The 17,131-nt window shown below is 45.3% G+C and overlaps 1 protein-coding gene across 3 annotated transcripts in view; it reads right to left on the bottom strand.

Moving 5' to 3' along the window:
• Positions 1-2,571: 2,571 nt before the first annotated feature.
• The window catches only part of LOC148502570 (uncharacterized), a 40,608-nt gene continuing 26,048 nt past the window's right edge, over positions 2,572-17,131 (bottom strand). For 2 of the 3 annotated variants that reach the window (XM_088449610.1, XM_088449609.1), the window contains exons 2-5: positions 16,465-16,809; positions 13,758-14,012; positions 10,239-10,312; positions 2,572-3,995 (exon numbers count right to left, since the gene is read on the bottom strand). In XM_088449610.1, coding sequence (XP_088305736.1) covers positions 3,945-3,995; positions 10,239-10,312; positions 13,758-14,012; positions 16,465-16,809 — 725 coding nt within the window. In that variant the 3' untranslated portion in view covers positions 2,572-3,944. Of the gene's footprint in view, positions 3,996-10,238; positions 10,313-12,514; positions 12,536-13,757; positions 14,013-16,464; positions 16,810-17,131 lie in introns of those variants that run through there. The other variant, XM_088449611.1, reaches the window with a different exon arrangement.

Below are 17,131 nucleotides of genomic sequence, written 5' to 3'. Positions count from 1 at the left end.
TCTCATTTTGCGTGATAAAAGTCGTTGATAAATAAGGTCCACGGTGTCTTAGGACATACCTCCATACACTGGACATTAATAGCACATATATCGTCATTAATAAAACAAAATTACAGTGAAAAAGTGCATATAGAGGATTGTAATATATTATAACAATATCAGTCAATATCTAATAACATTGTGCACATCAGGGCCTGTAAGCGATGACGGAAGAGGACACCACATGCTGCCAATTTTTAAATGACACATGGGATGTGACAATTATAAACAATCTAAAGAGAAGGTTCCCATAGCAACAAATCAGCTTCTAGCTACCATTGTATAGAATGTACTAGGTAAATGATCGCTAGAAGATGATTGGCTGATCTGGCTAACTTCTGCTCTTGTCCTGTGTAGGTCTGACAGGTCTCCCTCTTTATATGAAACCGGGAAGTAACTAGATCCTGGTGAGGATAATAGTCAGCTGTGACAGTTATACTTCTATGGCAATTTGAAGTGGATCTGCCAATGGAATGTCAGGTGACTACAGTAATCATATACAGACAGAACAGGTTTAATACATGATGGAGCCCCAATCGTAATAACTGCATTTAACTCAGGCCCCTACAGTGTAATAGTACTTGGGGGCGTTAACTGCAGCGTGATCCGACGCTGTCTGCGCGACGCACCGTATAAGTGTAAAATAAATCTGCTCCATCTGCTGATGGGATGTTATAGGGGTAACGCCAGGAGTACAAGATGGGAGAGATCAGGAAATCATTTTCTCTAAGAACGAACTTCACGCCAACCACGGAGTCCACTAACACTACATATACCGTACTAATGTCTGAGCTGTATTCTAGTCCCTGTGTGATTGGCATTGGCTGGGGCAGAGAGTCTATGTTGGAGCCGTCAGCTATGAAGAGATCTCCATTATGCCGCATCATTGGGGAGCTTCAATGTATGACATGAACGGATTGCTGATGGTTGGGGGGAACATGATCTTACTGCAACGGCGGTCATGCTAATTATATCCATGGGACACACTTCTTACATACACCATAGTCTTTACAGATCAGTGTACAAGTCTGAAACCACATGTTTATTTTTTTAATTGAAGAGCATACATATCATACATAAATATAGCAGATCATACATAAATATAGAAGACAGCTGCAAAAGTACATTAAAGAGGAAACAATACAAAGAAAGAAACCAGTGCAACATTTATCCAAAGTTAAGGTTTTCAAAAAATAATGTAATAATTTAGCCCACTATGGTATCCGGTCTAAAGATCTACAGTAAAAAGGTAGACAATGTCTTGATAGACACCATATGTTGAGACAGGCAATAGGTCGACATGTAAGAAGGTCAACAGATACAAATGGTTGACATGGTCAAAAGGTCGACATGTTTTTTGTTGTGTTTTTTTTTTTTTTTAGGGTTAGGGACTTACCGGAGGGTTAGGGTGAAGATTAGGGTTTGAAAAAACAACAACATGTGTCGCCCATTTTCATGTTGACATTTTCTACCTGTCAACCTTCTTACATGTCAACCTTTAGTGTGTCGATCTTTTGTCCCTGTCGACCTCTTGCCTAACATCTGGTGTCTAGTGACATGTCTACCTTTTTACTGTAGATCTTTCAATCCATAACCCCTGCTATGGGGAATCTGCAGTAGGTTCAACTGATTAAACTCTGATTAGCGTAAAGCAGTGGTTCCCAAAACTTTTTTTAAATCACGGCGCCCTAGTTTATCAGCATTGTTTTCATGGCACCACAAAGCCAAGTTTGTTATACTGCTTTTATACCTAAATTCCGGGTCTGACTCGGAGGTTGGAACAGGGTTCCACACCAGATCAGACCCGAAATTTAGCTGGTGCCAACCCAGGATATTCCCAAGTCAGCCCCGTTCACACCGGAGCCGGGTCTGCAGTGACCTGGCTTTTCGGCGTTGAAGTGGACGCTTGGAGATGAGGTCATCTCCAAGCGCCACTGAAGCCGGCCAATTGGCAGGCATACGGCACGATCCAGGTCACCCTGACCCGGATCGCACCGTTTACACTGCAGGGTTTAACGGGTAATTCCCGTGTTAAACCCTGCAAGTTACCTGGGTTGGATTGCCGGGTCACTGCACCCGGAAATCCAACCCTGTCCCCTTTTACACCAAGGAGCTACCTGGGGTAACCCTGCAATAAACCAGATTTTAGCTCTGGTGTAAAAGGGGTATTATTGAGAAATTCAGAAAAAAAATTTAGTAAAGTGAAGTCAATTGTGCTTACCTGTCATCCTTAGGTTCAGCTATGTGGTGCTGAGGTTTGTGCTTCAGTTTGTCCAGATATTTACATTACATTGACCATAAATAATTTGATTTGGTGCTGGACTACCACACTGAGGCACAGTTTGGGAACCACTGGCTTACAGCATCACAGAAAAATCACCAATGTTATATTAAACTATATATGGCAGTGTTGGCTAACCTTGACACTCCAGCTGTTGTGGAACTATATATCCCAGCATGCCCTGCCACAGTTTTAGCATGCCCTAATAGCAAAACTGTAGCAGTGCATGCTGGGTTATGTAGTTCCATAACAGCTGGAGTGTCAAGGTTAGCCAACACTGATATATGGGATAATCCAGTGTGTATGGGGGCTGATTCAGAAAGAGGGCCTGATACAGACCCGCTCGCGAGCGCTGAGCGCTCGCAAGCGGGTCGATGTTGGTCAAGTGTGCATGCGCACGAGGGAGCCGGCTCCGTCATGCCCATGCGCGAGACCCGCATAGCGACAGGCAAGCCGTCGCTATGGGTCTCGCTACAAAGGGGGCGTGCTGTCGATGTTGAGTGACAGCACGCCGCCTTTGGTGGGCGTGCCGGGGGCGTTGCTGCCCAGACTGAGGCGTTCCCATGGGAACGCCTACCGTGGGGCGGCCCCAATTACATCACAAATGATGTCAGTTGGAGTGCTTTTGGCAGACGAGACCCTACCACAAGGGTCTCGTCGCAAGCCCGATGGTCTTGACCATCGCGACCATCATTTTGGCCGCTCGCTATAGCTGAGGCCCAGAGCTCTGTGTACGGCAGCGAGCAGCGAGTTGTTGGACACAGCGCATTCACAGATGCGAATTTACTAATTTTTGCGTATGTCCATCCCGGTATTTGGCCGGATCAGTCTTTACATGAAATTGAGCATTTCATGAAGGCAACAAAGCAAGCGCAAGGAACCGCCCTGTTGTGGGCGTGTATCTGAAGCTCTGTGATTGGGAGCCAGGGGTACGGAGAAGGGAAGCCTGTTTCTGATGGATCTCTTGCACCTAAGCATGGGGCTGTGTGCACGTACCGATATGGATGACGGTTGCTGGAGCTGGTGTAAAATCATTAAATCAAGGGCGACGCGGCTTTCTGTAGCAGACGTACAAATCCTTGCGTCAGCCCTATGGATTCTTGCATTAGCGCAAGAAAGTAAATCAGGCGTCCGCGGCTGCCGGCAACTACAGCCACTATGCGTCAGGATCAGCCCTAAAGTGTCCAGCAACAAGGCACACCATACCCCCTGCTGTTACCTGTACCTGCCTTTCTACAAACACCAATATGCTCATATAATAGAACAGACATAGATAACCTAAGGTTAGCCAGCCTCCGTGGAACTGCAACTCCCAACATGCCCAGACAGCTGGAGGCTAAGACTTGAAGAACCAAAAGTTGCCACGGCCGCTGTAGATAGTTATATGCATAATGGGGATTACATTGCGCCTCTTCCAGTCAGACATTAGAGCCAGACACTGAGGGGTAACAAGCATCCAAGTCACCACAATACAAATAATCCTTCATAGAGCAGAACAGGAAGTCAGAAATATCCAAACAGGACCTCAGGAACAACCTAAGCGACAGGCAGAGAGGATCAGTGCAAAGCCAAAGGGTTCCGTTCCAGCCGACACTCATTGTAACAGCGCACACAGGTTTCCAGACTACACAGCTTCCCGATTGGGGGGTTTCTTTATTATAATATATATTAGTATCTGAAACAAAAAGTAAATAAAGGATAGTATTAAATACATTGGGTAAAAGCCATCGGCTGTTATATGAATCCCGTCCTCTATTATTACATACACAGATACAAGTTCTTATTTCTCTAAATCATTCCACAATGTATAAGCTGCAGGATAAGCTCTCTGTACACATAGGGGCTCATGTAGATTTGGATGCAGAGTCATTTAGCGCCTCTTTCCCCCCTGCAACTCGCACTCCTGTCTACTGCACATGCTCAGTATAATAACCTCACTCATCTTCTATCCTGCTGACAGACGCGTTTCACGCTAATGACTTCCTGCACCAAGGGGGCAGGCGTGGGGGATGGAGGGAGATTTAAGTGAGGCAATAGCCCAAAAAGGGTCAATTCGGACAAAATGCGTCCCATGCTGACCAGGCACCTGTTAGGAGGCGGAGCGGTTGCTGGTGCTCGACTCCATTACAAAACGTGGACGGATAATGATGACAATCAGTGGCTGCTTCTGATTGGCTGACTGCTCCTGAAACCCTCCAACTTATGTTAATACTATAGTAACGTTGCATTATTACAGTGATATTGGCAATCAGGGATAAAGCATATTTAAATTTAATCTATTAAAAGGGGAAATAGAGAGATGTGTGTATTGATGTGTACCTAATAAAACCATTAATTTTGTTTTGTGTCTTGTTCTAATTTCCTATTACATGGTAAATGTAACTTTATTAGTTCTCATTAGCACTGGCTCAGGTTGAAGACTGGACCCTGAAGTACCTACAGCCTTTATTTGTTTACATTGTCCTCATCTATAACCCTGTTCCATTGATCCCAAAAAGGACCCCACTGTTTGCCAACAAGCATGCAAACAGTAGCGTAACTACCGAGGGTGCAAGGGGTGTGGCTGCTGTAGTGCCAGAGATTCCTTTGTAGCCCCCTGCTCCCCAGGGGTTAGAGGTGTTGATCTGGTGCCGGCCCGCCAGCTGACTATAGCTGGTGCACCGCCAGCCAGACATGGAGAGACAGCACCGCTGGTTGCGAAGCAAACAAAACTCGCGGACCTGCATTCCAATCAGCAGTGGCGGCTCCTGATTGGCTCACAACTGGCGCCAGATTCAAATTGTGCTGGTGCTGTCTGTCCAAGTCTACTGCTGCCTGCCGATGTAAATGGGAGGCGGCCGGACGCAAATCTACACCTTCTGGCTGCTGTTGGCACAGAGGGGGAGGCGAGGGGCTGCTGGAGGGACACGGGGAGGCGAGTTGCTGGGGGAGCATAATGTTTAAGGGGCACTACTATGTGGCATAATGTTATAAAGGCCATTACTGTGTGGCATAATGTGTAAGGGGCACTACTATTGTGTGGAGTAAAGTGTTATATGGGGAACTACATAATCTGTAAGGGGCATTATTGTGTGGCATAATGTATAAGGGGCACTACTACTGCATGGCATAATATGTATAAGGGGTACTACACTGTGGCATAACATGAATGGGCTCTGGGTGGAGGCACATTTATGTATTTTTTTACCTCGGGTGGGGGTCCTTTTAAGATCTTGCTATGTGGCCCACAAAGTTCTAGTTACGCCCTGACTAATATATATGGTCACTTTAAAAAGGACTAACTCTGGATTTAATATGAACTTGCATGAGTCATACAGTTTGACACTTGCTCAGACTGTGAGGTTATAAGGATACTTTGCAGCTTTCACACAGGTACTGCCAATTTCCACTGGAGCCAGGCCCGGGACCTGTGTAATTTAAGAGTGTCCCCATTTTTAGGGATTGTGTGACAGGCCCAAAACTCTAGCCGTGCATAAAGGACAATCAGACAGACACGCTTTCTCGCTTATTATATAGATTTTATGTATGAATAGTGTGCTGTCATTTTACCATTTATTACTGTTCTCTCCTGGTGTAACCCAGGCACATATACTACTGTTCTCTCCTGGTGTAACCCAGGCGCAGATACTACTGTTCTCTCCTGGTGTAACCCAGGTGCAGATACTACTGTTCTCTCCTGGTGTAACCCAGGCGCAGATACTACTGTTCTCTCCTGGTGTAACCCAGGCGCATATACTACTGTTCTCTCCTGGTGTAACCCAGGCACATGTACTACTGTTCTCTCCTGGTGTAACCCAGGTACATATACTACTGCTCTCTCCTGGTGTAACCCAGGCACATATACTACTGTTCTCTCCTGGTGTAACCCAGGCACATGTACTACTGTTCTCTCCTGGTGTAACCCAGGTACATATACTACTGTTCTCTCCTGGTGTAACCCAGGTACATATACTACTGCTCTCTCCTGGTGTAACCCAGGTACATATACTACTGCTCTCTCCTGGTGTAACCCAGGTACATATACTACTGTTCTCTCCTGGTGTAACCCAGGCACATGTACTACTGTTCTCTCCTGGTGTAACCCAGGTACATATACTACTGTTCTCTCCTGGTGTAACCCAGGTACATATACTACTGTTCTCTCCTGGTGTAACCCAGGCGCAGATACTACTGTTCTCTCCTGGTGTAACCCAGGCGCAGATACTACTGTTCTCTCCTGGTGTAACCCAGGCACATATACTACTGTTCTCTCCTGGTGTAACCCAGGCACATATACTACTGTTCTCTCCTGGTGTAACCCAGGCACATATACTACTGTTCTCTCCTGGTGTAACCCAGGTACATATACTACTGCTCTCTCCTGGTGTAACCCAGGTACATATACTACTGCTCTCTCCTGGTGTAACCCAGGTACATATACTACTGCTCTCTCCTGGTGTAACCCAGGCACATATACTACTGTTCTCTCCTGGTGTAACCCAGGCGCAGATACTACTGTTCTCTCCTGGTGTAACCCAGGCGCAGATACTACTGTTCTCTCCTGGTGTAACCCAGGCGCAGATACTACTGTTCTCTCCTGGTGTAACCCAGGCGCATATACTACTGTTCTCTCCTGGTGTAACCCAGGCGCATATACTACTGTTCTCTCCTGGTGTAACCCAGGCGCATATACTACTGTTCTCTCCTGGTGTAACCCAGGCGCATATACTACTGCTCTCTCCTGGTGTAACCCAGGCGCATATACTACTGTTCTCTCCTGGTGTAACCCAGGCGCATGTACTACTGTTCTCTCCTGGTGTAACCCAGGCGCATGTACTACTGTTCTCTCCTGGTGTAACCCAGGCGCATACACTACTGTTCTCTCCTGGTGTAACCCAGGCGCATACACTACTGTTCTCTCCTGGTGTAACCCAGGCGCATACACTACTGTTCTCTCCTGGTGTAACCCAGGCGCATACACTACTGTTCTCTCCTGGTGTAACCCAGGCACATACACTACTGTTCTCTCCTGGTGTAACCCAGGCACATACACTACTGTTCTCTCCTGGTGTAACCCAGGCACATACACTACTGTTCTCTCCTGGTGTAACCCAGGCGCATATACTACTGTTCTCTCCTGGTGTAACCCAGGCGCATGTACTACTGTTCTCTCCTGGTGTAACCCAGGCGCATATACTACTGCTCTCTCCTGGTGTAACCCAGGCGCATATACTACTGCTCTCTCCTGGTGTAACCCAGGCGCATATACTACTGTTCTCTCCTGGTGTAACCCAGGCGCATATACTACTGTTCTCTCCTGGTGTAACCCAGGCGCATATACTACTGTTCTCTCCTGGTGTAACCCAGGCGCATATACTACTGTTCTCTCCTGGTGTAACCCAGGCGCATGTACTACTGTTCTCTCCTGGTGTAACCCAGGCACATATACTACTGTTCTCTCCTGGTGTAACCCAGGCACATATACTACTGTTCTCTCCTGGTGTAACCCAGGCACATATACTACTGTTCTCTCCTGGAGTAACCCAGGCACATATACTACTGTTCTCTCCTGGAGTAACCCAGGCACATATACTACTGTTCTCTCCTGGTGTAACCCAGGCACATATACTACTGTTCTCTCCTGGTGTAACCCAGGCACATATACTACTGTTCTCTCCTGGTGTAACCCAGGCACATATACTACTGTTCTCTCCTGGTGTAACCCAGGCACATATACTACTGTTCTGTCCTGGTATAACCCAGGCACATATACTACTGTTCTGTCCTGGTATAACCCAGGCACATATACTACTGTTCTCTCCTGGTATAACCCAGGCACATATACTACTGTTCTCTCCTGGTATAACCCAGGCACATATACTACTGTTCTCTCCTGGTGTAACCCAGGCGCATATACTACTGTTCTCTCCTGGTGTAACCCAGGCGCATATACTACTGTTCTCTCCTGGTGTAACCCAGGCGCATGTACTACTGTTCTCTCCTGGTGTAACCCAGACACATATACTACTGTTCTCTCCTGGTGTAACCCAGGCGCATATACTACTGTTCTCTCCTGGTGTAACCCAGGCGCATATACTACTGTTCTCTCCTGGTGTAACCCAGGCGCATATACTACTGTTCTCTCCTGGTGTAACCCAGGTACATATACTACTGTTCTCTCCTGGTGTAACCCAGGCGCATATACTACTGTTCTCTCCTGGTGTAACCCAGGCACATATACTACTGTTCTCTCCTGGTGTAACCCAGGCGCATGTACTACTGTTCTCTCCTGGTGTAACCCAGACACATATACTACTGTTCTCTCCTGGTGTAACCCAGGCGCATATACTACTGTTCTCTCCTGGTGTAACCCAGGCACATATACTACTGTTCTCTCCTGGTGTAACCCAGGCGCATATACTACTGTTCTCTCCTGGTGTAACCCAGGTACATATACTACTGTTCTCTCCTGGTGTAACCCAGGCGCATGTACTACTGTTCTCTCCTGGTGTAACCCAGGCGCATATACTACTGTTCTCTCCTGGTGTAACCCAGGTACATATACTACTGTTCTCTCCTGGTGTAACCCAGGTACATATACTACTGTTCTCTCCTGGTGTAACCCAGGCGCATATACTACTGTTCTCTCCTGGTGTAACCCAGGCACATATACTACTGTTCTCTCCTGGTGTAACCCAGGCGCATGTACTACTGTTCTCTCCTGGTGTAACCCAGACACATATACTACTGTTCTCTCCTGGTGTAACCCAGGCGCATATACTACTGTTCTCTCCTGGTGTAACCCAGGCGCATATACTACTGTTCTCTCCTGGTGTAACCCAGGCGCATATACTACTGTTCTCTCCTGGTGTAACCCAGGTACATATACTACTGTTCTCTCCTGGTGTAACCCAGGCGCATGTACTACTGTTCTCTCCTGGTGTAACCCAGGCGCATATACTACTGTTCTCTCCTGGTGTAACCCAGGTACATATACTACTGTTCTCTCCTGGTGTAACCCAGGTACATATACTACTGTTCTCTCCTGGTGTAACCCAGGCACATATACTACTGTTCTCTCCTGGAGTAATGAGCTGAGCACATATTGCTTTAGTATAATGAACCTTTTTTCGCAATCACAATCTCTTTGTGCTCTAGTCACACTTGCTTGATACCAAGACATATGAGCACAGAATATAAATATATTATTATAATACATTTTAATGAGTGTTAGGGAGACTTTTATGATAAAACTGAAGGACATTTCCAGAATTTAAGGCTGACTCCTGATTGGAGACCTTAGGGCTGGATAAATCGGTGTAAGTGACATGGGGCCAATATTTCTGTGTCCTGATTTACTTCTGGCGGATGCAGAGACAGCCCGGAGCACTGGGGGGTTCTTGATCAGATGGCGATTTTGTGAATGTGAAATAAGTCATATCCCCCCCCTACACACACACACACAAATCCTTCTCCATCCGTGTTACATGTACATGTTCTCCAAGGGATCAATAACCCCTTCAGTGCTGGCGTCTTTGCTACTCCTGTCAGATATAAAGGCCCACAGTGTGGGTGGATTAAGCGAGATCTGGTCAAAATGTCTATATGGCCATAAGGTTGGCAAGAAAATTTTTTTACATTCATAACGCTGACATATAAAATGTACTGTCGACACAAGTTATTTTTAGGGTTAGGCTGAAATACCCAAAAATCTGTGTGTCAACATTCTGGAGTCGACAAGTTACGTTATGAACATATCGACATATTTCTTGTCAACCTAATGTCCATGTCTAAATTCTTACTGTTAACACTCCGAGGCTGTGACCATTCTGGTGTCAGCGTTTCATACCACACCTGAGTAACCTGATAGATCACTGCGCTGTGGGAAATGGGTGTTACAGAGCCTAATCAGTGCATTACATGCTGACATAGTACATACCGACACAGCAACAGCGGAGACGACAGCCAGGAATACCAAAGGGATAATCCTCCATCGGGGAAAATCAGCGCACCCTGATGAAGCCATAAAATATAATGGTCAAATACTTATTTCTGTATAAATGATGCATTTTAATTGATATAGAAATGAGCTGCATTGGGTTAGAGATATGCGCATAGGGCGGAGCTCCCCTGGAAGTCACCAATGATTTATGTGGCTATATAGCACCTGCTGACCCCACAACGTGACTCCTAATATATCTTATATACAGTACGGATGAGTATTATTCCCCAGAATGCCATATATTACATGTGAGATAAATACAGATCTTCTTATACAGTTGTTTTATACCTTCACTGCCCCTTATACATTCAGTCACTTCCACAGGATAACGCACAAGTGACATCACAACTTTCCACATATAAATTATATTTAAATGGAGTGACATCACTACTCCTTAAATACAAGGATATATTTGACATGATATCTTCCATGTATTATACTTATAGGATCAGTAATTATTACATTTGGGTATAACAATAACACGATCATGTACCAAACATCTGTACAGTGCAGCAGTATACACCGGTGCTATATACACAAATGTTAATAAAACTAGTAAATGACAGAGGAGTAATGACATACAGTATATCCCTATAGTAAAACATAACGGCAGACATAACGACACGCGGAAGCTTGTAAAAAGCTCAGGCAACAGCCGGACCAGGTATAATTACAGATATTTAGGTGCCATGTAAACAGGTTGGGTATGATGTCCCGGTGGTCCGGATGCTGCTGGTCAGAATACCAACAGCAGCATCCCAACAGTGACAATTCCGACAGCAGTACGTAAATATAATACCACTACCCATAACCCCTATCCTAACCCCGCCTCCCCAGTGCCTAACCCTAACCTCCCCCCCACCCCTCCCTGCAGCCTAAACCTAACCCTCCCCGGTGCCTAACCCTAACCTCCCCGCCCCCTAAACCTAACCCTCCCTCCATAGTGCCTAAACCTAACCTCCCCCCTTAGTGCCTATCCCTATCCCTCCCTCTACTGCCTAACCCTGACCCCCGATATTTACGCTTTGGATGCCGACAGATGGGATCCTGGCTCCAGTATACCAACGCTGTCGGGATTCTGGCGCCGGTATTTAGACCTTTGGCATCCTGCACGCCGGGATGCTGACTACATCCCATAAACATTTCTATTTGCTAATACAGCAACCCGGCTTTCTCCTATATCTCACTCAGAGATATGATACAAGAAAGTTCTGTTCTACAATGGAATACGTATTACACATGACTGCTGGAATGATCATAGTATTTATGGAGAAAAGTAGAATAGTAGGTATAGGATTGCGCCCTGCTGTCCTGTAATTAGCGCAGTGATATTACTTTCCCACATAGTGTAATAGTCTAGTCCTCCAGAGTTTAGGGCCGCCAAATAAGCACTTTACACACTGGGCCACCGTTAGAAAGGTCGGATATGAACGGAGAAAGTAGATCACACCGCGCCAACTTGGGGGTTCAAACCGCATTTATTCGGTCCTCTAATAAAGGAGGCGCGTCGGATCATGTTGGGGGCATGACTGCGTCTCTATGGCAACCCAGCCCCGTTACTTTGTACCTGCCTCTCCTTCCCCATTGGCTGTCCTGTTTACATACTGTAACTTCTCTAAAGGGCGCATTCATCATACAGTCCCTCTGCCATCTGTTATTTAGGCATCAAATTCACCGTGAATTGCAGCGGCAGATACCAAACTATCGGAGCAATCCTAAATTGCTCCGGCACGGGGCGAGCTGCCCCAAAATGCAGCTATCCTCTAATTCTATCACACTACTTGTGCCGCTAAATACTGGCAGTGAAAGGTTACATTGCTGGGTTTCATCCAGTAAGATACTTAATTCCTTCAAAAGTAGGTGAACAACAATCGTTTCATCTATTTTAAGAAATGAGGACTAGACTCCTAACACAGAGATATAATAGTAAGGAGCCTGGAGCTGCATTACATTATACACACCAAACATTCCCTGCACCCTCACTAGGCCCACAGGATGGCAGCGACAGCCGTGGTACATGGGTGACGGGGGCACAGTCATATGCACAAAACATTTATAGTGGAGGTTTATAAAACTCCATAATACAAGACAAATGTGCTGTGCTATCGGATGTTCAGGTAATATATATATATATATATATATATATATATATATATATAATTACACACATACACACACATACACACACCTAGGATAATATACGTCCCACCTACCTGGAGCTCAGGATTTGAATGCTTGTAAGAGAGAAGAGATGAGTTATTCACACAGATGTCACTTACAGCTCTCATGGTATAGTGGACGTTACATGCCAAAGCAAACACATATATGAGTTACAGTCTGGCTGTAATCACACGTCTACTAGTCTAGAAGAAGACGTGAGGAAAGGACCATAGTGAGACCCCTACACCGTAGTGTTTAGTATTATGGCAATGACATCGTCACTCAGAGCTTAGTAATAGAACAATGACATCGTCACTCAGAGCTTAGTATTAGGGCAATGGCAGCGTCACCCAGAGCTTAGTATTAGGACAATGACAGCGTCACCCAAAGCTTAGTATTAGGACAATGACATCGTCACCCAGAGCTTAGTATTAGGACAATGACAGCGTCACCCAGATCTTAGTATTAGGACAATGACAGCGTCACCCAGAGCTTAGTATTAGGACAATGACAGCGTCACCCAGAGCTTAGTATTAAGACAATGACAGCGTCACCCAGATCTTAGTATTAGGACAATGACAGCGTCACTCAGATCTTAGTATTAGGACAATGACAGCGTCACCCAGAGCTTAGTATTAGGACAATGACAGCGTCACCCAGAGCTTAGTATTAGGACAATGACAGCGTCACCCAGATCTTAGTATTAGGACAATGACAGCGTCACTCAGATCTTAGTATTAGGACAATGACAGCGTCACTCAGATCTTAGTATTAGGACAATGACAGCGTCACCCAGAGCTTAGTATTAGGACAATGACAGCGTCACGCAGAGCTTAGTATTAGGACAATGACAGCGTCACCCAGATCTTAGTATTAGGACAATGACAGCGTCACTCAGATCTTAGTATTAGGACAATGACAGCGTCACCCAGAGCTTAGTATTAGGACAATGATGGCGTCACTCAGATCTTAGTATTAGGACAATGACAGCGTCACCCAGAGCTTAGTATTAGGACAATGACAGCGTCACCCAGAGCTTAGTATTAGGACAATGACAGTGTCACCCAGAGCTTAGTATTAGGACAATGACGGCGTCACTCAGAGCTTAGTATTAGGACAATGACATTAGCAGATAAAAGAGGAGAACTAGCAGAAAGTGTCCTTGATACATTCACCGGAGAGGGATTGGGAAAATCCTGTGACGGCTCAGATAAATCTTTGGTATGAGGAGGACATGAGTAAGTCATACACTATGGCCCATTCCCCATCTCAGGGTGGCCCAGATGATCCTCTTACCTCTGGCTGGGATGGCATAGGTCATGTTGCGTGTACTGGCATTGTTCGTGACAGTCACTCTGTATAGCCCAATGGCATACTCTGGGATGCTGAGTGTCCGGTTATGGTCGCTCAGGTGGTGACCCTGGGGTAGATCTCCTCCATCCTTGCTCCAAATGACTGTCATTGGCTGCTCTCCAGTAAATAGAACACTCAGTGATCGGTTCTCCCCCAAATCACTGGAGATGCAGGTTATGTTGGTGATGGTGACTGGAGCTGGTGAGAGAGGACGGGGAGAGGTCAGAGATTGAGATACAACAGTCTATAGAGTGATGACAAATAACAAGGACTGCAAAGCAGTGTTCACCAGACCAGTTATCCCATTCTGGCGACATAATGGTTATATTGGGAATATTTTTTAATATTACATTAAATCTACTTCACCTAATATATGGGTTGTTCATGTGACTCATGTTACAGGTCATGTTATTTTTTAGAGGTTTAAATGCACCACACACAAAAATGTGAAATTCAACATTTTACAAATATAGCAATATATACGGTAGTCATAATTAATGCTTAGAAGCAGAAAAAAATGTACACTCTTAGTAGTTACATTTTATTGCTTATATGTGTCTCATGTTACAAGAGAATGGACATAGGAACTGAGGGGTCATATATATTTAAACCTGCTCTCCTAATTATTTTTACAATATTACTGTTATACTATACAATTATAAGACCCTAAACTTATGATTGACACACAAACAAAAAACTGAATGTTAACCAAACTATACTTTAAAAGCAGTTTAGACATGTGACTCACGTTACATTTCTGTCCCCAGTCAGAGGGCTGTAATACAATTTATTCAAACCTGTAAAATTCACGTGAATGAATCAATGTAGGCTTGCTTTATCTTCCTGATTAACTGTGAAGATGTGTAAAATAATTTATCTGGTGATGATGGCCATTTCCCGTTACTGCCAGCTTGCTCCATTGTATTCACCATCTCTGATGTCCTTGATCTCACCTGGGAAACTCTTTCCATCATATCCAACATAGAACCAGTCACCAACATATAACATTACATCATCTAAAGTCACTGTGACACTTACATTAGGTTCACCAGTAGAAAGAAATGAAGTTGAAAATGTCTTGGCATCTGCTGTGATACAATGTAATTTTTATGTATTGTGTCCTATATTTCATGGAGTGACCCATATACTGTGACATTTCTTATAGGGGAGCCAGAGTGATTATGTGACTGGTTATATAAGGCCTAGATTACAGTAGCCATCTTGGATCTGGGCCAAAAGAAGCTATAGGCAAATCCTGCAGGACACCACAGAGCCTAATACTTCCCCATCATTTCATCCGACCGGCCTGAGCCGCAGCTCACAGGGACAGCTAAAGTCCTCTTAGTGAACCAAATGCCACTGACTCAGCAGTAGGTTTGGAACCAATTCTGATGATCTGATCCCTGTAAGACTCAGTGGACCGAATTCAATTCAGTGCGATGTAGAATAGCCGCGGGAGGGAGCTTTCGCAGCCATTCAATACACCGCGCTGTTTGGGTGGCTAAAGGATTTCTATTGCACCCCCCTGGGGATGCGAGGAGAAATCCGACAAAAGTGCCAGAAGTGCAGCTGTTTGCCGGCTTAGCGCGGCGCTAACCGCCGCGTGCCCGGCACTTTTGTTGAAGAATGGTTAAGTTGCGAGAACCGGCATTCTCAGACTTATCTGCTTCCCGACCAGGCAAAAAGCGCATTGAATTGAATAGCTGCGGGAGCTCCCTCCCGCGGCTATTCAACATCGCACTGAATTGAATTCGGCCCAGTGAAGCATCAGCCTAACTAGGTGTATAGGCCTATCTCAGCCAGGAGTTGGGCCAAGCAGTGCTGTCCACAGGGAATATTAATAAAAGTGTACAGGCTTCTCATAAATCCCCTGGACTAAAGTTAAGGCAAGTTTTGGCTTTCCCCCAGTTTTTACCCATTGTTACAACGTCATCACAAAATATGTACGATGAGCTACTCTACCCCTCACCCTCCTCTTTCTCCCCCCACTTACTAGAGAAGTGTTACCCACCCCCATCTAAATCTGAAAGTGGTGGATATAAGCAAAGAGTATTTCTAGTTGTTTTACAGGTATACGATTTTCCATTGTGTGCTAGATGTCTGCTATAGACACTGCTATAGACACTGGTGGGGCTATTTTTGATGGGGTGGGTGAGAAATGAAAGTTCAAAGGAGGCCTATGGACAGCGGGGTTGGCTTGGGGGTGCATAACACCCCCTAGGTAATATATTTTTTTAAATACTCTTTAAACATAATTAAATAAAAAAATTTAACAAACGGGACGGCCGGGTGGGCTGACTCTGGCCAGAAGATCAGCTTCCAGCAGCCACCAACAGCTTCTCTGACAAGGTTGCATCAGATGCAACCGTGTCAAGTAAAGCCCAGCCTGGGGTGGTCACACGAGATGCGACCACGCCGGGCAAGTAGTTAAGATGGAGGAATCAAGTGGAGAAACAACTGTAAGAAACACTGTATGAACGCTGTCGTCCCTGCCTCACATCATTAGTAACATGTAGTAAGTAGTCTATATTTTTTTTACATTTAAAAATCTTATTAACTTGATGTTAAAAAGAGCAAAGTCTCATAAATCAATGAATACATAAAGATGTGCTGGCTGTTTGGACTCAGTGTACCATGATAGATGACCCACCTATAACCTTGCAGTGCACAATTTTCACAGTATTCACGTTCCGTTGCTCGTCGGTGAACCATAAGGCATAGTCGCCCGTGTCACTGTAATTTACATTTCTGATGACGACACATCCATGGGTCGTGTTCACCTCAACCCTGCCCTTGTAGGCATCATAGATCACAGGAGATTGGTCTTTACAATGGTATGTACAAACGGCTGATACAGTCACATGATCCAGGTGGTATTCACTATGTGTGTCACAGGTCAGATCGCAGAAGGCCAGGTCATCCGATAGAGCCACATAGCGCGTTTCTGGAGTGGAGGATCCGTATATGGATAGGGAAAAAATACCAAACAGGAGACCTGAAGAATAGGAGTAAAAATATTACAAGTAGGCAGCAGGGTCCATCTCTTCTCAATTCAGAAAAGCAGAGTATGTAGGGAGACTACTAGAGGGCGTCTACAACTCATTTATTTAAATAATATCTTCTGCACTGTCCTGTCCTCCGGCTGTCTGCAAAACCCAACTATATGATATGTTCCTCACCATTGCACTATGTCTTGCACAGACTGTGTAAAGGACACTCGTGTTATACTCACTGGAAATGTTCTGGGAGAGAGGAACGGGGGAGGAATCTTGTATGTAGCTGCCGATAGTGAGTACTGCACTGCGGCAGCCTCACCC

Source organism: Taudactylus pleione, unplaced genomic scaffold (assembly GCF_031769625.1).
Source record: "Taudactylus pleione unplaced genomic scaffold, aTauple2 ptg000490l, whole genome shotgun sequence".
Taxonomy (NCBI): domain Eukaryota; kingdom Metazoa; phylum Chordata; class Amphibia; order Anura; family Myobatrachidae; genus Taudactylus; species Taudactylus pleione.
This window is presented reverse-complemented; position numbering and strand designations above follow the sequence as displayed.